The following is a 25,682-nucleotide window of genomic DNA, read 5'->3' on the forward strand; positions in this document are numbered from 1 at the left end:
GGGTTCAACGGGTAGTGATCAACGGCTTGATGTCTAACTGGCAGCCTGTATCAAGTGGAGTGCCCCAGGGGTCGGTCCTGGGGCCGATTTTGTTCAACATCTTCATTAATGATCTGGATGCTGGGATGGATTGCACCCTCAGCAAGTTCGCAGATGACACTAAGATGGGGGGAGAAGTAGATATGCTGGTGGGTAGGGATAGGGTTCAGAGTGACCTAGACAAATTAGAGGATTGGGCCAAAAGAAATCTGATGAGGTTCAACATGGACAAGTACAGAGTCCTGCACTTAGGACAGAAGAATCCCATGCGCTGCTACAAGCTGGGGACCGACTGGCTAAGCGGCAGTTCTGCAGAAAAAGACCTGGGGATTACAGTGGACAAGAAGCTGGATATGAGTCAACAGTGTGCCCTTGTTGCCAAGAAGGCTAACGGCATATTGGGCTGCATTATTAGGAGCACTGCCAGCAGATCGAGGGAAGTGATTATTCCCCTCTATTTGGCACTGGTGAGGCCACATCTGGAGTATTGTGTCCAGTTTTGGGCCTCCCACTACAGAAAGGATGTGGATAAATTGTAGAGATTCCAGCGGAGGGCAACCAAAATGGTTAGGGGGCTGGGGCACATGACTTATGAAGAGAGGCTGAGGGAACTGGTCTTATTTAGTCTGCAGAAAAGAAGAGTGAGGGGGGATTTGATAGCAGCCTTTAATTCATTGTACCTTTCAGGAAGATTTTTTGGGTGTGCAAGGAAGGCAGGCTCACATGGGAAATGACTGAATAGAACTGCTTTCTGCTGATAGGTCCCCATCTGGCAAAGTCCTTAACTTTAAACACATGAGTATTCCCACTGAAGTTAAAGATGTGCTCTAGTGCTTTGCTGAGACAGGGCCTTAAAGAATCTGAGTGTAAATCCTGCAACAATCATTTGTTTAAACCACCATTGGTTTAAAGATTTCTATAATCTTGATATTGAAACCCCCAAACCGTTTAGGAAATCACTGGCCATGATACTCACTGAGGCTCCTCCATAGGCCTCCACTCCACATAATGATACAGTTTTTGCACATTCTTCAGCCACTCTCTGAGGATCTCTGTGGTGTTATCAACGTTATGGTCAGTGGCTGCCCTGGAGAAATAAGGGCACAAAGAATCCCATTAATGTAGCATCTGAATAACAGACACAGACTGGACAGGGTAGGACCAGATTCTTTCTCGACAAAGAAATGCCCTCAAATGGGCGGACATACATTGTGTATAAATAGTAAAGTGCACCTGTATGCTGACTGGCACCCCTGGAACTTTCCTCCTGTCCTAGCCTAGGGCAGAGTAGGCCTGCCAGGAGCTCATATACTCTGCACTGGAAGTGTGTGTATAGTTCCAAATCCTGGTAAGAGACATACACACAAATCCATTCAACCCCCCCTTAGGATTCGCCTCGTGGGATTCTCTCTGCAGCACCTGTCCGGGTATGTCTACACTGCAATTAAAAACTGCCAGCTGGCCCGGGCTAAAAGCTCGGATTCAGGAGCTGTTTAATTGCAGTGTAGATATTAGTGCTCAGGCTTGAGCCCTGGATCTAGGACCCTGTAAAGTGGGAGGGTCCCGGAGCTCAGGAGTCCATAGGAGAAGGCCCGCGGCTTCTTCAACTGTTTCTGCCACCCGCTTTTCTGAGGTTGAATGTGTGCACTCGTGTTGTAAGAATCGGGTATAAAATAGCCCCAACTGAAATCAAATCTCAGCAGGGTAGATTCAGCCCTTCATGCTCCCTAAGCTGAGCACCACTTCCCTATTGCTCTATTTCCAATGCAATTTACTATGATTGGGACTTTTGCAGGAAACCTTACAGACTGGAGTCCTGACAGATTCACAGTAACATTAAGGATCCCACAGCACTTTTCCTAAGAGCTGGGATTTGCCCATTGGCATTGGACAAAATATTCCCTATCCTCACAGCCATGCAGCGTGCTGAGTACTACCATGGTCCCAGAGACAGACACATTTCAGTGGCACTGTATGGGGCAGATCCTCAGTTGTATAACATAGCATAGCTCCATGGACTTCACCCTGCTGAACCTGCTAAGGATCTGCGCCCTCTGTATTTAATTTATGCAGCGCTTTGAGATCTTTCAGGACAAGGTCTTAGGTATTTTTTCTTACAATATTATATGACCTTATGAGACACAAACAAGGTCTGATTCTCCTCTTGTTTACACTGGTTCCATATCAGTGAAGCTTTTGTCTCCAGGGAATTTACCTGGTTTAGTGAGAGGAAAATCAAGCTGGAAAAGAATTAAATAGCTTCAGGACAGAAAGAAAGAAGTAGCCCAGTGCCAATCCTAGGAGTCTTATTGGTGCTCCTGGTTTCCTTCAATGAATATAAAAAGCCACGGCCTGTAACAGAAGACAGCAGTGGTTTTAGCCAGCTGCACCAATAACTTCAAGGGTTGTCTAACATTTACAATCCACATCCCTAAAATATCAGGGCACTCTTTTTAGTGGCCCTGCATTAGCAATCATTTGTGTTGCAGTAGCACTTAGGAGCCCCAGTCGTGGGACAGGCCCCCATTGTGGTAGGCGCTGTATAGACATAGAACAAAAAGACATGCCTTCCCCTAAGAGCTTCCAAGTGTGCCTCCCTTCACATTTTACAAGGTCCTAGTTAGTCCTGATGACAGGGGAGGTTTTCAAGGGAGAGTTAGGCACACAATATGGTCAAGACAGGTTGTGTAGGTACCTAACTCCCCTTTGTGCCTTTGACAATATCCCCCAATTTTTCTATCCTGCTGAGTACATAGAAGGGAGAAGAAGAGGGTTTGACTGTAGTTTGGAGAGGGGAGTTGAAGCTCTGGCTTTGGTGTCGGGCCAGCCCCTTTACTACCGTGGGGCTGCTCTCTCACTTCACGCCAAAGCCGAGTGTGGACTCTTTCTCCACTCAGCCCTGAGAACTACACAACCCCAAAATGTCAGCAGTATTGACGTTCACGGGGAGAGCAAAGCGAAGGAAGTAGGAAGAGATCGAGATAGTCATTAACAAAGGAAAAGCAATTTCCTTTAAAAAAATTAATATGAGGGAACGTTCCCTTTCCCAGCTGTTGATATACAGACATGAGGTCTGTTCTTGGAGGCTGGAAAAGCAGCTCCCCTAGGAAATAAATGCTGGCTAGCTGAACAGACGTCCTTATGGGTTAAGCAGACAGACACATAGGCTGTGTTTTACAGAGTTACAGCAACTCCCCCGTTAGCATCTAATTCACACTTATATCAATAGTGCCTCCTTGCTTGCTCCAGTCCAAGTGTGGAGACAGAAGTCTGCTCATACTGTCTGTTAGTGTAGGGATGCAACTATAGGGGCCTATGGAGTTCTACAATGAGCTCCATAACTGTCCTCATTTTTGAGAGAGGCGCAGCGCACACAGACCACATGTTCAGCATGCAGTGCTCCGTGTTGTGCCACACTAATTGCTGGAGTCTTTCATAAAACATTGCGATCAACACAAACACCAGTTTATGTGACAAAAATGTATTTGTGATCTCAGTCCAGTTCTACTGGACAAGCGTCCTCTTCACAAAAGCCTCCATAAAAAGCTGCACTAGCTGGCACTCGCCAAAGGGAGGCTGAGGGGTGAAATGAAATGGAAGCTGGTGGAATGGCTAGGTCATCAGAGAGGTCACTAGAGGGAAGCCTGCATAGCTGTAGCCTATGCTGTACCTACTCTATGGGTTAGGGACTAAATCCTGTTCCCATTGGAGTTTTGCCAGTGACTTCACGGAGACAAGGATTTGGCTCAGATAAAGGATTTCAGTCTCCAGGTGTGTCCACCCAGTGGCATTTATAAGCCTTAAACTCTCAAACACAACAAAGTTAGTCACTTCTTGGATCACACATGCTCGGTGACTAGCAATTTGGCAAACCTTTACTTTTTCCAATTTAGAGCTTTAAAAATAGGCCATTCCCAACAGCTATTTTTGTTATTGTTCTCAGAACTATTTACCTTTAACACCATTAAAAGTCAGCATTCACCCATTGTTTCCACACAGTGGTATCTTACCACAGCAGTATGCATCCGTCCTTGGGATAAGAAGTGACTGTGGTGTCTCCAATATCTCTGTCTGGAAACAGTGGGGAAATCTTGACTATTTTATGACAACCACTGCATAAAAACCAAACCACCAACACCAAAAACCAAACAAAACATCAACACAGGTTTCTACATAAGTTTCCCTTATAAACTCTGCTTTTCTGTAATCACACGAACAATCTCTGCCACAATCACCTTTTAGGGGAGAATGGGACATCGAGTAGGTTGCAGATTGGTAATACAATCCAGAGCTTTTTAACCTCAGCTCTCCAATTCTAATTTAGAGGTTACTCTCCCATTGTTTCCCGTGGCATAAGGGAAAGGAGTCTGATAGTCTCAGTCCAATTCGAATAGCACAGAGGTGTCCACATCACGAAAAACACCACCATCATTTGCTTCCTAACTGGCTGTCTGAGGTGGTGCACTGAATGGCCATGGAGAATGGTCTATACTCTCCCCTACAGAAACAGTTGCTGCCAGAAGGGGGTTGAGGCACATTGACAGGGCAATTTGTGAAAAGCGTATGCTGTACTTGGTCTGTCTGAACAAACATGGACTAATTTACTAGAATGCTCTGTGGTGGTGCAGGGATAAATGCAAGTGACAGAGGACTCATTGTGAGGATGCACAGTTTCACACTAGCCAGTCCTGATGCTTCAGTTACACACAATATTCTCCACTGTAAAGGAGCCTTCTTTGTGCTCAAACTATTGACATTTTAAAACTCATCCTGAATGCAGCTCTGCACTAAACAAGCCTCTTTTGAAAACTGACACTGAGAAAACAGCTTGATTTTTTTTTTAAAGCAGCATTTGCTTGGGCGTATTGGTGTTGCCCTGACCCCAGCTTTCAATGGAGTTTCATGAATGACAGACAACTTCTAAGTTCAAAATTTCAGCACAGTTCACACCCAGTATGTAGACAGCACACAATCCTCATTAAAGTTCAACGGTGACCAGCCATAAGGTCATATTAAGAATGGTGACTGGACTGCCCCCTGCTGGTGTAAAGTAGTAACAACAAAATCAAACCCTACAGACAGCTACAGATCCTAAACCAGGCACCCAGATTCTGCCTGAGTGCTGCATTAAAACAAGTTTTCAGGAATTCCACCAAATTTGCATCCCATGGAGCAGATGGAAAAGTCCCTAACTCCATTGTTAATATGGCCATGCTGGCACAGAGCTATAGTTCCCAGCATACAATGCCCCATCCTGATCCCATTGGTCAGGCTGACAGAGCTGCTTAGCTAGAAATGGAGCACTGCATGCTGGTACCTGTAGTCTGCATGGCTTGCATCACTGTATGAAAGAGTAGAGTGGCCTGGAGCCATGTTGATGAACTCACTGGACCATCTTAGCCATTCCTGTCCTTTGATTTACCTAAACTGTAGTAGAATAACCTATACAATATTGCCAATTCCAGACATTCAAAAATCATGATTTGAGCCCCCCAAAACCATGAGATTGGCTGATAAGCCATGAGATGTTTAAAAAAAAATAAGAAACTTGTTCTTCTGGTTTCTCAGCCTCTAGGGTGCACTCTGGTCATGTTTTCAAGATTTTCTCTGCAACCACGAGGGTTAGAAATTTTCATTTAAAAAAGACAGTAAACTGAGTGACCACAAGCACCGGTCATAAATACCCTACAAACTACTGTAATAATCTTACTACAAAATATGCCTTATGAGATATCATTTGAAAACTAATAACTCACTGATCATTAATATTCTTGGGTGATGTATGGATGCAGTGTGTATTAAGAGTTGTGGATATATGCTGGACTTATTAATAAAGTGTGTTTAAACCAGGCATATGGAGGAAAGTTGGTAAACAGATCTTCCTGAGACAACAGAACGTGTATTTGATTCTCTGACCATCCCGCTCTTCAGGCAGACACAATGAAAGTCCATTTTTACGTACACCTCTACCCCGATATAACGTGACCAGATATAACATGAATTCGGATATAACACGGTAAAGCAGAGCTCCGGGGGGGGGCGGGGCTGTGCACTCCAGTGGATCAAAGCAAGTTCGATATAACATGGTTTCACCTATAACGCAGTAAGATTTTTAGGTAAACAGTGCAGTTAGGTTAATAAGCTGCTTTTGTCTCTTTACAAGAACAAATGAATCTTATTATTTCTCTGAGCTGCCCAGGAGAGAGATAGATATTTGCAGAGCGCATGGTTTTGGGGGAACTCAGGACTGAGAGTGTGTTGGGTCCCCTTGCTGGTTGTAACCAAGCCTGGAGGAAGCCAAAGTGGGGCCATGAGCTGTGGACAGGCAGCTAGAGTGAGAACTGCTGAACCAGGGCTGTCAAGCACACAGACACTTCAGGGTGTGACCTGTAGGCTGGTAGGCTGGTTATGAGAGTCCCAGGCTGGCTGCTACAGCAGCAAAGCATTGTAAGTAGGGCTGTCAAGCAATTAAAAAAATTAATTGCGATTAATCGTGCTGTTAAACAATAATAGAAAACCATTTATTTAAATAATTTTGGATGTTTTCTACATTTTCCAATATAGTGATTTCAATTACAACACAGAATACAAAGTGTACAGTGCTCACTTTATATTTATTTTTATTACAAATATTTGCACTGTAAAAAACAAAAGAAATAGTATTTTTCAATTCACCTAATACAAGTACTATAGCGCAATCTCTTTATAATGAAAGTTGAACTTACAAATGTAGAATTATGTAGAAAAAATAACTATTCAAAAATAAAACAATGTAAAACTTTACAGCCTACAAGTCTACTCAGTCTTATTTCTTGTTCAGCCAAACAAGCTTGTTTACATTTGCAGGAGATAATGCTGCCTGCTTCTTGTTCACAGTGTCACCTGAAAGTGAGAACAGGAGTTTGCATGGCACTGTTGCAGCCAGCGTCACAAGATATTTACAAGCCAGATGCGCTAAAGATTCTCCACACCTCGTCCCTCACAGATTTTGGAAGGCACCTCAGATTCTTAAACCTTGGGTTGAGTGCTGTAGCTATCTTTAGAAGTCTCACACTGGTACCTTCTTTGCCTTTTGTCAAATCTGCAGCAAAAGTGTTCTTAAAATGAACATGTGCTGAGTCATCATCAGAGACTGCTATAACATGAAATATATGGCAGAATGCAGGTAAAACAGAGCAGAAGACATATAATTATCCCCCAAGGAGTTCAGTCACAAATTTAATTAACGCATTATTTTTTTAACAAGTGTCATCAGCATGGAGGCATGTCCTCTGGAATTGTGGCCAAAGCATGAAGGCACATATGAATGTTTAGCATATCTGGCACGTAAATGCCTTGCAATGCCAGCTACAAAAGTCCCATGTGAACGCCTGTTTTCACTTTCTGGTGTATTGTAAATAAGAAGTGGGCAGCATTATTTCCCGTAAATGTAAACAAACTTGTTTCTCTTAGCGATTGGTTGAACAAGAAGTAGGACTGAGTGGACTTGTAGGCTCTAAAGTTTTGCATGGTTTTGTTTTGAGTGCAGTTATATAACAAAACAAAAAAATCTACATTTGTAAATTGCACTTTCATGATAAAGAGATTGCAATACAGTACTTGTATGATGTGAACTGAAAAATACTATTTCTTTTTGTTTATCATTTTTACAGTGCAAATATTTGTAATAAAAATAATAATATAAAGTGAGCACTGTACACTTTGTATTCTGTGTTGTAATTGAAATCAATATATTTGAAAATATAGAAAAACATCCAAAAATATTTAATAACTTCAATTGGTATTCTATTGTTTAACAGTGAGATTAAAACTAAGATTAATTTTTTTAATCACAATTAATTTTTTTGAGTTAATCGCATGAGTTAACTGCGATTAAGCGACATCCCTAATTGTAAAGCATCCAAGGTTGCAGGGTAAGTGGTGACACAACCCCTCACTGATCTGGATTGCACTCCAAACCATAACACTAAAATTCACGCACAATAATGAAATGGCTCCAGGAGCTGGGGATTGAAGTAAAGCATGAAATACTGGGAGATGTGATCATGGATCTCACAAGAATGGGCAACAGTGCAGAGCAAAGGGAAAAACCCTGGACTACCATTTTCCCCTTTCAAAAGGCTCCCATTGACATAAAGGGTTTTGGATCAGCCCTCAATGCTTTAAGGCTATGGCAGTAACAGGGCTGATGATGCCCTTATTGAAGTCAACGGCAAAACTCCCATTTAGTACAACAGAAACAGGTCCACTCTGACTATGGTAGTTCTGTCCAGTGCACTGAAATCAGACACCTGACAGACAATTCCCTCAATTCAAGTAGTAACATGCTCTGCTTGTGACTATCAATAAGGGTAGAAGTTTTAACATTGAATGTCCTTTCTCTTGAAGGGGTTAAGTCAGGTCATTCACCCTTGCATTAAAAGGGAGATTTTAAAGTCCAAATCTAGATTTGGTTAACAGAAAGGTTTTGTTAAACATTCTCTTACAGGGCTTACAAGTCACAAAAGTGAATCTGATTCTCTACTTTCAGGCCTGGTCCACATGGGAAATGTTACCAGTTACACCAGTACAGTTGTACTGGTATAACTCCCCAACGCAGACACTCTTATCCAATCTGAATGACTTTTTTTCAGTTTAACTAAAACCCCTTCCCAAGAATTGAAATCTAAACCAAAAATGCCGCTCTTACACTCGAATAAGAGTGTCCAGATGGGGAGTTATATCAGCATCAACTATACTGGTTTCAATTTACAACGTAGCTTATACCAATCTAATTTTGCTATATAGTTCAGCCCCCACTGTCCAAGCTAAGTGAAGTACAATCTCCCCATCCAGAAAAACCCCAACCAACCCTAAGTATCACAGATGGTGAAAGTAAGCAAGCCATTTTAAAACTTTCACAGATGTAATTAACGTATTACTGACAGGGGTAAGGAAAATTGCTGCTATAAATACTGCATAGTATTTTTAGCCTGATGTCTCTTTAAACTTAGGTTTTGAGTGTGTTAATTTAGGTTCTGGCAATTCTGTCCCTCTCCCTGCAAAAAAAAAAAAAAGAAGGTATAAAAAATTCCATCAACTTTTCACTCCTTTAGCACCCTATTTTCAATTCTCAAATTATTTACAGTTTATTTACCTCAAGTGTGGTGTTGGAAGAGCACAGGAGAATATTTTGCTGTTTTTCACCACTGCAGGAAAGGTACTGTCGGGCAGAAGGAACACTGTGTGCCTTTTAGCCTCCCAGTTTCCATGCAGCATTGTAACACATGCGGTGGAAAAATCTAACACAAGTGGCCTGCAGTAGTTTTCCTACTGCATTTAAAATTCCCTAACTCTTCACTTGGATAGGCTGGGAGGAAGAGCTTTTACTGATGGTGTTCGCTGTAGTTTTAAAATATTATATTGGAAAGCAGATTAACAACAGTAGGCAACTGATTTTCCAAAATAGAAGAAAATGGTAAGAGCAGCTTCTCTTTCTTTACATGACTGCTTAAAAGATTCTTAGACCTTTTACAGTAAAGATCAAATAGTGGAACAGTTAACCAAAAGCCTGATCCGGCACAAATTACCGGTAAGTCAACTGGCGCTTTACGTTGAGACCCTAGAGCTGTATACAAAAGGCCATTACAGTAGAACCTAAGAGTTACGAACACCAGACTTACGAACTGACCTGTCAACCACACACCTCATTTGGAACCAGAATACACAATCAGGCAGCAGCAGAGACAAAAAAAAAAAAAAAAAGGGTAAATACAGTACAGTACTGCGTTAAACGCAAACTACTAAAAAATAAAAGGAAAGCATTTTTCTTCTGCATAGTAAAGTTTCAAAGCTGTCTTAAGTCAATGTTCAGTTGTAAACTTTTGAAAGAACAACCATAACATTTTGTTCAGAGTTACGAACATTTCAGAGTTACCAACAACCTCCATTCCCAAGGTGTTCCTAACTCTGAGGTTGTACTGTATATTTAATAGAAAGTCTCCATTAACTTCTATGGATTTTGTATCAGGCCCGTAATGAGGTCCTTATGACCTCATGCTGTAGAAGCTAGCAATGGAAAGGCTCCACTCAATCATCTTGTTCATCTCGTAAGAGACTTTGAGCCAGGGATGAAGCGTTTGTGGCAGGTTAGCTGTTGAAATAAAGAGTTATATAGGGTCCTTCCTGTTTGCAATGGAGTACTGAAGAAGGCTACACTTGAAGTGTTTCTCTACATTCTCAGATCTAAGATAGAGAAAACTCTCGGATACATATAGACAAAGTCACTCGCCCAAGTTATGCCCACAAAACTAGTGCACAGCCCCCCTGTATCCACAAATTGTGTATGTGACTGAACAAACTGTCCTTGGCACACACAAATCAGGTAATTCCAGGAGCAAAAGGGTATTTGGATGTGCAGTCACCTAATCTGTTTGCATGCTCAAATCCAGAATTTGCCCTACATCCATTGAGCTTGGGGATTTGGGTAAGCCACTTGGCACAGGTGATCTTAAAAAGCACATGGGACAAATCCTGCCACTCCCGAATGGGTGCACAGTGCCTTCCGGCAGCAGAACCAATGCAGCAGAGGGCAGGAGTTGAGGAGGTGCCATAGAAGGTCTATAACACCTGCATGGCTCAGAGCCCCCCACAGTAGGGACTCTCTGCGATTCTGGAGGAAGGGGAAGGATTTTATAAAACTTGAGAGCAACAAAAATGTTTCATGATTTTATTCAAGCCAACAGTTAAACTAAAGCCAGATTTTTATTCCATTTAAGCATTGCCCTCCACTTCACTAAGATACAGGAGCAGAATGTGGCGCTAACTGTGAATCTGATCTAAAATCCACTGGAGTCAATGGGAGTCTTTCTATTGACTTCAGTGGACTTTGGATCAGTCCCTGTATGCAGAGAGTGAAACCCATGGATATATATATTTTAAGGCAAAAAATACCATTATTATCATTTGGTCTGAGCTCCTGCATAACAAAGGGCAGAGAATTTTACCAGTGATTCCTGAAAACTGACTGGAAACTTTAGCGAAGTATAAAATACTAAAATGAGTGTCACTGATGAAAAGTACATTTGATTTTAAAAATGATTTCAGTTTTAATAATCTATAATGTTATTTGGTAACAGAAGGATTTTTAATATATAATTCTAATTATGATAGTTTAAGATAAACTAACACAGGGTAGGTACAGAGCTAGGTAGCTTCTGCTTCATATGACCTTTTCAAGCTAATGGGGCCTCCAAACAGTTTGGATTATATAGATGGAGCATTTATAGAGGGCCTGATTCATCTTTCACATGAATAATGTCAATCAGGAGTAACTTCACCTGTGTGAGAGGAGAGACAGGTCCAGTGGCTAACACGCTGTCCTGATTAATTTTTGTGTTTATTTCTGGATACACCTAGTCCTCCCAAAAGTAACCAAAAAAAAAAAAAAAGCAACAGAATTCTAATACGAGCCAAATATTAATTTGGTTTTAGAATTCCCATAACAAGTGGTAAGTAAAGAACAGACAAGTCATTTATTCCTGTCTTTTCATTAGGGGTGTGTGACTGCTGCCAGAATTTTTAAAATCCCCAAACAACCAACTGGCACATCTCCCGGCAAACCAAAGACAAATCTTGAGTAGGACACTATAAAGTGGAGAGAAACTAGAAGAGAATTTTTGTTTCCTAAAGGAAGAGATATCAAAACACGGCTAAAACGTCTGAAACCCAGGGAGAAGACTTTTCCAGGAGCAAGCAGAGAATTAACAGGGAGCAACTACTGTAAGTTAGTGAACTCATGCACATTTTTCAGGAATATCAGTGCTATACCACCTTCTACCTAGGGGTCTCAGCACACTACCCAAATAATAACTCTAACAGCACCTAAATGAGGTTTTACAAATGGGAACCCAAAGCCAAGACAGGTTATGTTATTTACACCGTGTCTCACAAGAACTCTGGCAGGGTTGGGAGTAGAATCCAGATCTCCTGATTCCCAGTCCTTTACTTCAGCTACAAAACCATCCTTGCCCAGTGGGGGGAGTAAATAATATTATCAAATGTTGTTTAATCACAATTCCTCTGCTCCCACCACAGTAGCTGACGCATCGGTCTACACAGTAATGCAGCAAGTCAAATGACGTTCACTGCACCTGTCAATGTGAGTAGCAAGGAAAAGTGAGTGAAGTCCAGCTCTGTGGGCTGAATGCCCTTACTCACCAGGCTGTGGAGGGGACTCAGGTAAAGAACAATTCATCTCCTTTAAAATTTGCTTTCTTCTTTGAGAAATCCAGCATTCCTGACTGGTTTGCTAAGACAGCCCAGAATCCATTCTTCTGTGAAGTTACAGATACCATTAGTCCCAGGTTGTCTATGGTGTAGGAGAGAGTGATGCATTAGGGGACACATTCAGCTAGCCAGGTAATGCCAATGGATTTCACAAAATCTATTATTTCACCATTGATTACCTCCTTGCCTAGTGGGTAAGGGCATCAGCCCACAGGCTCCAATTCAGCAAAACATACATGAGTACATGCATAAATTCCATGGAAGTCATGAGATTTAAGCATGTGCTTAACTTTTCGCATGGATTTGAGCATTTTGCTGAATTAAGGCCATAATGCTGAGCATAACTTGGTTTTCATTTTAACTCTTCACCTTTAAGTGTATCCCTTCGGGTCTCAGGAGAATCCTGAAGGAGAGAGAGTTTGGGTCTCAGGTAAATCATAGGGGATTATGTGAATGAAAGATTGTTAGAGCTTTGAGCCAGCAAGGACAGACACACTCCCCAGGCTGGGCAGCTGTACAAGAGTGTAACCTCACAGAAAAGGAATGCAAGTACGTTTCTCCAATAAGCCATGTTTCATGTTCTTCAGCAGCTTCTGGCAGCAGCAAAACGTAGAAACTTAAGAGGCCTTGTAAACAAAAGAGAGCATGATTCATATATTGAAATGCACAGGGGGTTCATTGTTTTATCACAGGTGGAGAAATCTCAGACACTCTTGGCTCTTTCTTTACTATTATTGCACAGATTGTCATAGCAGGAGGTGCATCTGCGGCTGGGATTGGTATAGAGAGAAAGATGAGATTAACTGGCTCCCTAAGAACCATCTCCTTAATATATAACTGGAAAAATACCATCTTAATCTGTAATGAACAATGGCTGAATATAGTAACACTATCTACATCTTAAGGGGGAGTCTCAAACAGCCACTGCAGGCATTGGGCCCCTTCTCTAGAGGGAGCAGGATATGGCCAATGGATCTTCATAGCAGATGCACTGGCCCCTCTCCTGCCCATCCCCCAAATCCTGTCGCAGAGGGACACCACTAGGGTGACCAGATAGCAAGTGTAAAAAATCAGGACAGGGGTGGGGGGTAATAGGTGCCTATATAAGAAAAAGCCCCCAAAATCGGGACTGTTCCTATAAAATCGGGACATCTGGTCACCCTAGATACCACACAGAGATGAGCTATGCACTGGCATGAGGAGCCCCACTATGGCCTCCTCAAATCCTTCCCCTCCTCCATGCAGTGACTTGTTTCTGCTGCAGAGAGAGCCTTCCGGAGCTTGGCCCTACGGATGTTCTTCTTGGGTGTCCATTCCATTTCTCAGAGTACTTTGGTATAAAAGATTTACATTTATTAACAATAGATCCAGGCCAATGTATTCAATGTGATTAAGCTCCGTTGGCACAGGTCACATCTCAGAAACAAACATAACAATGGCATCAATATCCCACAGGTAGCCCATCCAAATGAGGCCTCTGATACTCCCCTCACATCTGCTGTGTACTAGAGGCCAAAAACTGGCTCTCTATGTATTCCCTTTGCGTAAAGGGAATCCCCAGGTGAAAATGAACCATAGGAACATCAGCCACTTCACTCCAGGCCCCTTCCCTTCTGGCTCCAGTCCTCCCGATGTTCTCCATAAACTGCCCCTACATTAGAGACCATCAACATGCAGATAAAATTTGACCCTGGTCCTGAAAACACTTATGTTCATGCTTGACTTCATAGGGATGACTCCTGGGAATAAAGTCAATCACATCTGCAAGTGTTGGGAGGACCAGCGCTTTTGTTGATCTCTGAACCAGTTAACTATGTTAATAAGTCAATAGCTACCTCTATCAAAGCTCTTGAGGGATGGTTTGTTTCCTTTAATGCCTAAATGAGACACTAACCAATAAAACTGCTCAGATGAATAATCAAGTGGAAACAGGCAAGAAGAAATTTGAGGACACTGAAAAGATATTTTTGGCTCTGGAAATTGAACATCTCCTGCACCCAACTCCCATTGATTTTCAGTGGAAATCTCCCCCTAAAATATTAGCAGATGTTCTAATTAAACTAAAGAATACCAAAAAACAGAAAAATCTAGAAAACTTCATTAAAGTTTCTAATCTCCACATATTGGACCTAATCCAAAACCCACGGAAATCCATGGGAGACTTTCCATTGACTCTGCTTTGGATCATGCCCCCTGGACCTTTGGTATTTGGAGAAAGGAGGATCTAACTCATTCCGTTTCTGGTTTTCATATTTTTTGCAAAAGTTTGAATGTTCCCTCCAGCTATCAAAAAAATGTATGTACCTAATGAAAGTTCAACATTTAAATCTATAGATCAGTTTCGTACATCTTATAGTACCACAAGTGTAACATTTAGATTCTCATAATATAAAGTGGGTTTTACAGTTTGTCTGGGAAAAAGGCAGAACAATTATATATACATTCCTGCACACACACATTCTAGATGGCAAGGGGAGGGCAAGCAGTTTCTGCCTGAGACAGAATTTGCTGCGCTTGGTTTTCTGCTTCTGTTTTGTTTCTTTCCTAGTTTAGATTAAAGATCAAAAGCTTTGTACTTGTGATAACTTGTGATCAAAACCTTTTCTTGTTTCTAAAATAAGAAAGATAGTTCAAGTCAACAGGGATATTGGCTTCAATACTGATCCAATAGAACTCTGTTATTCTTTTGATACAGCAGACTGTTACTGAATATCTATTTCAGGATTATCTTTATTTCAATTTGAACAATGATACACCTCTACCCCTATATAACGCTGTCCTTGGGAGACAAAAAATCTTACTGCATTATAGGTGAGACTGCATTATATCGAACTTTCTGATCCGCCGGGGCGTGCACCCCCCCCCCCCCCCCCCCAGCACTGCTTTACCGCATTATATCTGAATTCGTGTTATATCAGGTCACGTTATATCGGGGTAGAGGTATATTTGCTGTACGTAATTAACAGGATGCACCTGAGCTTTGTGTACATTCAATTCTTTCATCAAGATTTTTGTGAGACTCTCTCTAGGCAAAATATTTTTATGAATGGTTTTGATTTTTAAACTGTTTTGCTTTCTATAACAATGTAATCCTAAATCTCATGGGCTATACCAGGGGTAGGCAACCTATGGCACGCATGCCAAAGGCGGCACGCGAGCTGATTTTCAGTGGCACTCACACTGCCCGGGTCCTGGCCACTGGTCAATGGGGGGGGTCTGCAATTTAATTTAATTTTAAATTGAAGCTTCGTAAACATTTTAAAAACCTTATTTACTTTACATACAACAATAGTTTAGTTATATATTATAGACTTATAGAAAGAGACCTTCTAAAAACATTAAAATATATTACTGGCAGGCGAAACCTTAAATTAGAGTGAATAAATGAAGACTGGGCACACCACTTCTGAAAGGTTGCCGACCCCTGGGCTATACTGTATTAAAAATAATTTTAAGAAACCACAAACACTGCCGTTTGTAACCCAAATATTACAGAATTAAGAAATTGACTACAAACAAAAGTAAAAGTGGCTTTTGTTGATCTGGGACAAGTTAACAAACAACCTATATTAGGGAAAATAAATGAGATTTTTTTAATATTCAGTTTTAATTATTAAAGGTGTTATTAATAACAAAAGGAGATGATTCACTTAAGAATATAGTTCCTCAACTGGTGTAAATCAGCATGGTATTGACGTTAAGGCTAGTTTATACCAGATGAGGATCTGGCCCATGATTTCTAAGCTGACAGTGTCCTTTTACAGGGTACGGCTGGGTTTGTTCAGATTGAACAAATAACCCTTCCAAAGGAAAACATGCTGATATATAATAACCATCAAAAGGCTCTTCCTGATTTTTCAGACAGCGATGGCAGCTGCACATAGCCTCAAAGAAGCCAGAAACAAGAAGATTTGTATCCCTCAGAGCTGTATGGGGTAAAAGAATGTACAGGGAGGTGTTACAATATACTTCCAGAGGACAAAAACAAATATAGCACCTGGAGGAGAGAACTACTTCGAACTCCAAATGTGAAGTAAAGGAATGCAAGAGCAGACAGTAAATTGTGCTTCAGACAGAGAGGCCAAAGGGGTAATAAAGAGAGTGTCTGCATGGGAGCTGCATTAGGAAATGCTTTCACTTTCAAATCATGACTTCTTTTCCAGAACACAGATATGTACTGGGTGTAATGAAAGCGCTGGGACTTTAATTAATGCATGATGAGGAACTTTTTTTACATATGAACAGGTACACAGGAAGGGGGCTGTGTTTCTCCTCCCTTGGTGTTCACACCTCAACTGCTAGAAGAGGGCCTCATCCTCCCTGACTGAACTAACCTCGTTATCTCTAGACTGATTCTTGCCTGCATATTTACACCTGCCTCTGGAAATTTCCACTACATGCGTCTGACAAAATCTTATGCTCCAATACGTCTGTTAGTCTATAAGGTGCCACAGGACTCTGTCGCTTTTTACATCGTGCTATAAAACCTTAGTGGAGACAAGGCACTGCTAGTTTTTATTTTAACATGAGGTACCTAGACAAGGTCAAGGGGGTTAGTGGGGATTTTCTGCCAAACCCTTTGCTTCTCCCAAAATCAGCAAATTGAATATTTTGTAATTGCTGCAGGCTGAGGACTGCAAACAACCTACTCATAGAAAGCAGGACTGGGCCCTCCAGACCTAGCAGCCAGCATGTTGCTATCTGTTTGCATATTCCAGATGTTGAAAAGAGAGTATGCAATGTTTTGTAGAGAGCGTTCCAAAACATAGAATAATCGCCAGGAGGTATCTTCCAGTCAAGCAGCTCTGACTGACTTCAACACTTGAGGCTTCAGGTATGCGCTTCGTCATGGTGCAGCCTGCAGAACATCACCTTGCTGGGTTTCAGGACCGTATCTATGTTACAGTCTTCCAATGGCCATATGGAGGGGGCAGCGCCAACCTTTCAGATAAATGAACCTGTGGAGGTTGGGAGGAGAAAGCCAATAGGTTTGAAAAGGCTGCACCGCTCCCCAGAGCACAGTGAAGGGAACGCTGCCCAGCTTCAAATACTGGCTGGCTTTAAAGAGTCATTGTTAGCTGGAGCATGGCCCCTTTGAAACTAGCTGTCATTCTCTCCTAGGATACAGTATCATGTCAGGGACGTACCCAGAGCTCTACTGTATTCCAGACTAAAGGCTACCACCATACCAACAACTGGTCCACCACTGGGGTGTAACAAGGAGGTAGGGCTCTTCTGTTAGCAGGAGTTGAAAAAGGAGTGCTAAGGCTAATAAGAAAATGTTGTTTCGAAGTGAAGTGTCAAAACAAACTATTTAGACATTTTTGAATTTCTTCTCCAGCCCAAACTATTCACCAGATTTCACCCAAATTCACAAATAGTTTTGTTGCCCCCCAGTGCATTTTTTAGCTAATTTACTATTCACTGAAAAGAGAAATTCACCCAGCTCTAGCGCTAACTGCTTCTGCTTCCTACTCACTCACTGTGGTGTGTGTGGCTTGTTTATTCCACCCTGGATATCAGAAAGGTGGAAATGTCTCTTCAGTCAGAGGGAACCAGGGCCTGGGATGGAGAGGTCTCTGCAGGGAAATGCTAAGAATAGCCACCTAAAAGCAGGACAGGTGATAAAATCCATGGGAGAAGGACTCTAGAGAGGAAATCTTAATGCTGTGAAAGGATCCTCACTAGTCCCCTCTAGTTACACAGAGGGAGAGTGGGGATTTGCTCCCCCATGGAACAATTATATAGGGCTTGCCCATAACCCTAGAGAATTGACAAGGATCCTTGGGAGGCCAGAACCATCTGCATGGAGGCCCTGTGCTTTTAAACCAACTCTGGTCCACGGGTGCTTGAAAGACTTCTTCCATTATCTGCACAACATCTAGCTAGCTGGCACCCAGCACATACGAACACCACCCACAGAAAGGGATGGTACCAGCTGGTCTTATCTGCCACTATGGAAACTGGATGCTAAGGCTAAAGATGGACCCAAGTTGCAAAGTTTGGATTCAGTTGCAAGTTCAGGAATGTTTGGATCCAGATTTTTGCTTAGGCCCATCTCCAGTTAATGATAACACAGGCTGAGGACTGAATCTTATTCCCACTTATGTCAATAGCAGAATTTATATCAATTTCCAAGGGACTAAAAATCATCTCGGTGTCCTTGGGACTGATGAGGTTTCAGAATACGGCAAATCTTTGTACGTCTGCTGCAAAGCTCCAGCCAAGGGCCTCACCCTGGGAGGTGCAGAATAGGGCAGCGTGGAGGGTGCTCAGCTCCTTGCAGGAAATGCTTAGCCCTTCCCAAGATCTGGCCCGTGGAAAGCAGGTAAAACCTCAACTATGCACTCCCTGGTCATTGGCAGATTAGATCAGGCCTCTAACATTGTTTCTGTTGGCAGTGTGCATGTCTGTGTGCTACTTGCCATTCACAGCTCTGTATGTATTGCTGTGGTGCAGCTGTTGGAAGAAACCTGGTTGGTGGACCCTGCACTGTAAATAAGCTCTCTCACCCACTTGCATTCACAAATATGACTCTGCATTTCTTCCTCATGAAAGAAATCACTGTCTGGGGACGGAAAGGGCTGTGAGATCTGCAGGAGTATGCCCCAGTTGAACAGATTAGACAAGCAAGAAGAAATCCTGAGTATTGTTGCTGAGATGCAGAGAATATTATAGCTACCAGTAGGAGCCCCGATATTGCAGACTTCTCTCACCCCAGTTTTGCTTAAGTAAGAGTTAGAGCATCAGGCCCAAAGGCAGAGCTCCATTGCACTGCACTCCATTCTTGCATTACAAGGAAGGTAGAAGATTAAACAGGTTCAACTAGGATATACTATATTACATCAGACTATTGTCCTATCTAGTCTAGACTGCTGCCACCAGCTGCAGCCAATACCTGATATTTCAGAGAAAAGCCAAAGCACCTAATAACACCCACCCAAATATTCTATGAAGAGAAGATTCCTTCCTGATCCCCAACTGTGATCAGCCTGGAGCATGAGGTTTGATTACCCTTGTCACCTTCCACAGTTACAAATGTTATCAGCAGTTGGAAAGTTATCCAGCCCACAGATAGCTATACAAACCATAAAATATTGTTCCCTTTTATTTGTTCTAAATGTGCTTGTCTATCATTTCAAGTGATTCCTTGGTATCATACCACTGGGAGAGGATGAGGGATCAAACAACATGTGACAGGTATGTAGTCACATTGCTTAACGCACTATTAGCAGGTGCTCAGATACTATAAGGATGAGTGCAGTATAAAAACCTTTTTATATAGACTAAAATAAATAAATTAAAGGGCCTATATCTGTCTACATACTTGTGTAACCTGCAGCACCATAGTATCTGAGGGGGAAAAAAACAACCTATGATTCATAGTATTCTCTTAATAATTTTAAATACCTCAATCACATTTTCGATCCCAATTTTTCTCGACTGGAATGATGTTGCCTATCAGGGAAAAGTTAACCTTTAGGTAATGGACAGATAGCAATGGGGACTGGACACAGATAAGGAAGACAAAGCACTAGCGGCTCAGAACATAAGTACAAGCATGAATTAGAGAGAAGGATAAAAGTGAGTGGAGTCTCTTATCTGATGCTTTTATCTGTTCTTTGGCAACAGGCCCATTTCCTGAGGAATAGAAAGCATTGTTAGGGCATCAGTGTTTAAAAATAGGCCAGAAAATACACTGAGTGGTCCAGGACCAAGTGGCAACCAGGGAACCAGAACAAAGGAGAATTGCCAGCTATGTTTTTTGTTTAAAAAGAACAAGGTAACTGGGGGGTTATGCAGGAGCCAGGCATAGGTTTTGCCAGGCCTATGGATAAAGGTATGTGTGGCCCCATCCAGCTTGCTCTCCACTTGGCATCTGGCCTCCCAACCTCTCCTAACTGACAACAGGTAAAACAATCAAAAGTCCAACTTCACACAGCTACAGCACCTTCTCTCAAAGGATACCAAAGCACTTAGGCGCTTAAGGGCCACTGACAGTCAATGGGGACTTGGCACGCTTGAGAATTTTAGCTTTAACTGATAATGAGTTTAGTCTGTGAGCCAAGGAAGTATCATCATCTTCATTTCCAGATGGAGAAGAAGAAAGCACAGAAGTCAAGGGACTTGCCAAGAGTCACATAGGACAGTCCGAGGCAGAATCAGGGACCGAACTCTCATCTCCTGACCTTCACCAAAAACATCTTCCCTCTTCCTAACGTCCTCCCACAAGTGCCTATCAAGCCCAAAGACTGCTGGGGCATATACAAGTCAGGCAGCACGCAAGCAGCACAACAAAGCAGGGATGGGAACTGCTAGGAAGATCTGTGGCATAGAACCTTAGCAGCTTCTGGTGCTTGGCCAGAGAAAGACAGTAAAGGAACGAAGGCTGAGGGAAGGCTACACGAAGGAGCAGATGGTCTACTGTCAACACTAGTACAAGAGATGTCACATTTCAGCAACAGGACCAGGAGCTCTGGAGGAAGGGAGCCCTATGCAACTTCATAGATAAAAAGGACAGAGGCTGCCCAGAGGGTTGTGCCTCAGATATCCTACCACAGATTGACAGAGCCAGAAGGGTACCCAGAAGTCACCTACTGCAGGACAGGCCCAACAAAGAAAGTAACAGAACACCACTAGCCATCACCTTCAGCCACCAACTAAAACCTCTCCAGAGCATCATCAAGGATCTACAACCTATCTTGGAGGACGATCCCTCACTCTCACAGACCTTGGGAGGCAGGCCAGTCCTTGCTTACAGACAGACCTCCCCAACCTGAAGCAAATACTCACCAGCAACTATACACCACACAACAGAAACACTAACCCAGGAACCAATCCCTGCAACAAACCCCGTTGCCAACTCTGTCTGCATATCTATTCAAGGGACACCATCTTAGGACCTAATCACATCAGCCACACCATCAGGGGCTCGTTCACCTGCACATCTACCAATGTGATATATACCACCATGTGCCAGCAATGCCCCTCTGACATGTACATTGGCCAAACCGGACAGTCTCTACACAAAAGAATAAATGGACACAAATCAGACATCAAGAATTGTAACATTCAAAAAACAGTAGGAGAGCTCTGCAATCTCCCTGGACACTCAATAACAGACTTAAAAGTGGCCATTCTTCAACAAAAAAAACTTCAAAACCAGACTTCAACGAGAAACTGCAGAACTGGAATTAATTTGCAAACTTGACACCATCAAATTAGGCCTGAATAAAGACTGGGAGTGGCTGGGTCACTACAAAAAATAATTTTCCTTCTATTGATACTCACACCTTCTTGTCAACTGTTGGAAATGGGCCACATCCACCGTAATTGAATTGGCCTTGTTAGCACTGACCCCCTATTTGGTAAGGCAACTCCCATCTTTTCATGTGCTGTATATTTATACCTGCTTATTGTATTTTTCACTCCATGTATCTGATGAAGTGGGTTCTAGCCCACGAAAGCTTATGGCCAAATAAATTTGTTAGTCTCTAAGGTGCCACAAGGATTCCTCGTTGTTTTTACTGATACAGACTAACACGGCTACCACTCTGAAACCTAGCACAGAGGGGCATTCTGCACATGCATGAGTGTAAATGCTCTCCTTCTGTTATTTCATGTTTTAAGCAACTCAGATTCAGACCTGGTATAAGCAGGTACAACTTCATTGAGTTCAGTGGAGTTAAACCTTCTGACAGCAGGTCAAAATTTGTCCCATTATGTTAAAAAAAAATCAGTTGTTCACTAATTACTGCTTGGTGGTGGTAATTGGGATATCAGGCACAACACCCACACACTCCCTAGTTCTTCCAAAAAAAATAAGTCCATTGATCACAGCAATGTCAGCTACAACAAAGCTGTGAGATGTCAGGAGGAGCCATGATGGAGGGTAAGGGAATTAATAGAGAAAAGCACCTTGAAATATTAATGAGAGAGAGATCACAGTATCTACAGTACTTTGATGGTTGCTTCAGGAATATATCACTGCCTGCCACATGGTAGACAAATGAAAAGCAGTGTTGGGCCATGCCGGAGGAGTCCATCTTCAAAGCTATGCACGTGGATCTGGCCACATGACTCCTATTAAAATTAATGACAGTCTTGCAGAAAAAGTAAGCTGATAGATTTGCGAAAAGCATTTGATGCAATTCCATGTTGGACAATATTAACTTGAGAAAGGAAGGAAAGGGAGAGAAAAGAAAGGGAGCAAAAGTGTTGGCTAGAAACCAGGCTCAAAAATAATAAATAGTAAGTGGCTGAAGAATGGTAATTTTTCCAGCTGGAAAGAGATTTACCCAAAGACCAAGATAATCTGGAGGAGGGGGAGAGAAGAGGAGGTTTGTATCTCTCACATTTTCTCTTTATTAATTTTTCAATATGTGTGAAAAATTTGACAAAGCCCATATATCTGGTACTATACTCACTCGTCACCATGAAAGGGATTTAGAGCCTTCTTAATACAAAGTCTCTCTGTTTAGAGATATTAAATGATCACATTCACTCCTAAAGCCAGGTATCCCATTAAGAGCATTTTCAGGACAGACACACCAATCCATTTACTCCAAATTCTGGGCCAGATCCTCAGGCCCCATAAAGGGGCAGCGGGGGGATTTCCCTACAATGGGCAAATCCCTGGGTGGCATTATGCTGACATAGACAGCTATACACCACCTGCTTCCCTCCTCCTCTGTGTCAAAGGTGGGCCAGGGACACAACCAGAGTGCAGTGCACTGCAGCAATCCCCACCTGGCAGAATAGGACTGCCAGCGTAATTTAGAGCAGCTCTTCGGATGCTCTATATGGGCCCCCAGCTAGCCCCAGGCTTGGGAAAACAAAGATTTGGCCTTTATTTATTTATTTATTTTTAATGGAAAATACAGAAAAAACACAGAGCTATTAAAGACTCAAAAAGAAGACTCAGAAGAAACAACCAGAGATGGAGGATACATTTCGTTTTCTATACCTCTATAAGAAGGGATTGGTAATAAAACAGTATAGGAAACTGAAGTGTTCATGCTGGAGATTAAATTACAGAAAGCCAGTTTAACAGCCCAAGAAACAAATACTTCCTGTGCATTTAACAAGAGAAAGTTAATTACACTCTGCACATAGCATGTGGTGTTGGCTGGCTGTGCATTTTCATTAATCCAGTGCCAGAAAACAGACATCATGAGTGAACTAAAGATACCATGGACCTCATTCTCCTCTACCTTATAGAGGTTTCACAACCTGGCATAACTTCACTGGGCCAAATTTTGTTCTCAGTTACATCAGTGGGAATCCAGAGTAACTCTACTGAAGTCAGTGGGATTCCTCAGGATTTACACCTGTATACATGAAAGCAGAATGTAGACCATGAGCTCAAATGGGAGCTCTGCAGAATTTGGCCTAACACTTCTCAAATAACCAATAGTGCTATGAAATGGAATTTATTCCATACTGGATGGAATACTGCAGTGTACTGTGTCATAACTGTTGGCAACTTTCTAAAAGCTACATATAGTAAATGAAGCAATTAGCAGAACTACCCATCTCAGCCAATCAGGTTAGATGAAAATATTAGAAATATTCAGAATTTATACTCAGAGTGTATAGCTTTCCTAGACAACATGAAGGATAGCTTTGTCCACTACATTCAAAAACTGCAGAATAATTTGGAAAGGTAATAATAGCGCCTAGCCCTCCTATAGCATTTTTCCATCTTCAAAACACTTCAAAAATTAATAATTAATTGGTCAACATTTTCTGAATTTCAAAATTTCAACGAACCAGGGATAATTGGGAGGGGAGGGGGAATGCTCTACTAATTAATCTCCACAACACCTCTGGGAAGTAGACACATGGAAATGAGGACTTGGTAGACAGAGTAAAGGCCTGATCTGAAGTCAATGGAAAAGCTCTCACTGATATCAATGTCGTCAATGTCAGAGCTGAGATTGGTACTCCAGCTTTGTGCTCAGTCCACTAGACATGGCGAGAAGGAATCTTCTCTAACAGAGATTGCAGGGCTGTTTGTTCGATTCAGACAGGACCTGCCACGACAGCAGTAATTTAGCGCCCTCTCGATATTTTTCAAAAAAATGTCTTCATGTTTACAATAACCCTTCAGACGCTCAAAGACAAAAACTTGTTTTCTAACCAAAATATTTTGTCTCCATTATTTACAGGAGCTGTTTGCTGAGCTCTGGTTTCAGGCACTGATTGCATTTTTAGATTTATTTTTAAGAGCACTGAAGCATTTGCACTTGAGAAAAAAGAAATCTAAAGGATTAAGTGTACTTTGCATAGAGCTGTAAGATACAAGGTAAAGTACAAGGCAGTATTACACCTTGTGCTTACCAACCTGACAACTTCATTTATAAATGCTGCCCTCCAAAGTGCTTCAGATTGGTCCCCTTTGCATCTGAAAATAAATATACTCCAAAAACAGGAGTAGTTAAATGCAGTACTTCGTTTATTTCCAGAAAGGGGGAAATATGCATCTTAGAATAATTATTCAGGCTAATGAGCATAGCAATAGCAGTGTCTAGTCTCTTTAGTATTGAGAGTGTGGAATGGGGAATCAGGACACATGGATTCTGATCCCAGTCCTCCCGCTAATTCATCGTAGAACCTGAGCAAGGATGGCAGCCCAACTGCTACCATTGGGTGCCCAGCTTGAGACACCTAGAGCCTGGTTCTACAGGGGCTAGTAGGTGGGCTTCCAGCAGAAGTGAACCGGGGCTGTCAGCATCGCTGATAATCAGACATTAGGGATGTGTTGTATTTTCTGTACACCCATCTCCCACGCAACTAAGGGGCAGCTGCAGCTGGGGGCAATCCCTAGCATAGGAGCGTTAATGGAACTGAACTGTCGGGGACCAGGATCATGGGCCTGGGGCTTGCAGCTGGTGTAAAGGCACAAGACCGCTACACAGAGGGTCCTGACCTCCTGCAGACCACTGGGACCTGCCAGGTTTGTCAACAGACACATGGTTTGTTCTGCTGGGGGTTCAGGAGGGGTGGAGTAGTAGTCCCACTCTACAGACAGAACAACAGGGGAGAAAGAAAGGAAGTGCTCTGTGAGCTGCGGAAATATGGATTCCAATATCTTGTTGGGGCTGGTTTCCCTCCCCCCCCAGCCTCAACAGTTCCTTCTCCTTCTCCTCCCCACCCCAGACACAACTCTAACCACTGCACTGCAAACTGCAATGCCCGACAGTGAGTGCTCCCTGCAAGCACCATTGAATCAATAGCCACTGTGTTTATTGGAGCACTGTATTCACTAACACAACACAGTACATAATACATGACAATGGACAGCTTTATGCATTACAAAATTTGGTACATGGTAAATATAAAATAAATTAAGGTACTGGGGATCTTCTAAGGGA

At 42.3% G+C, this 25,682-nt stretch overlaps 1 protein-coding gene across 1 annotated transcript in view; it reads right to left on the reverse strand.

Moving 5' to 3' along the window:
- LOC112113465 (procollagen galactosyltransferase 2) overlaps window positions 1-25,682 on the reverse strand; it is an 86,297-nt gene that overhangs the window by 34,795 nt on the left and 25,820 nt on the right. The window contains exon 2 of the mRNA XM_024209755.3: window positions 1,016-1,126. Within this exon, the coding sequence (XP_024065523.1) occupies window positions 1,016-1,126 (111 nt within the window). The remainder of the gene's footprint in view (window positions 1-1,015; window positions 1,127-25,682) is intronic.

This window comes from Terrapene carolina, unplaced genomic scaffold (assembly GCF_002925995.2).
Source record: "Terrapene carolina triunguis isolate 2854851 unplaced genomic scaffold, T_m_triunguis-2.0 Scaffold211, whole genome shotgun sequence".
NCBI lineage: Eukaryota > Metazoa > Chordata > Testudines > Emydidae > Terrapene > Terrapene triunguis.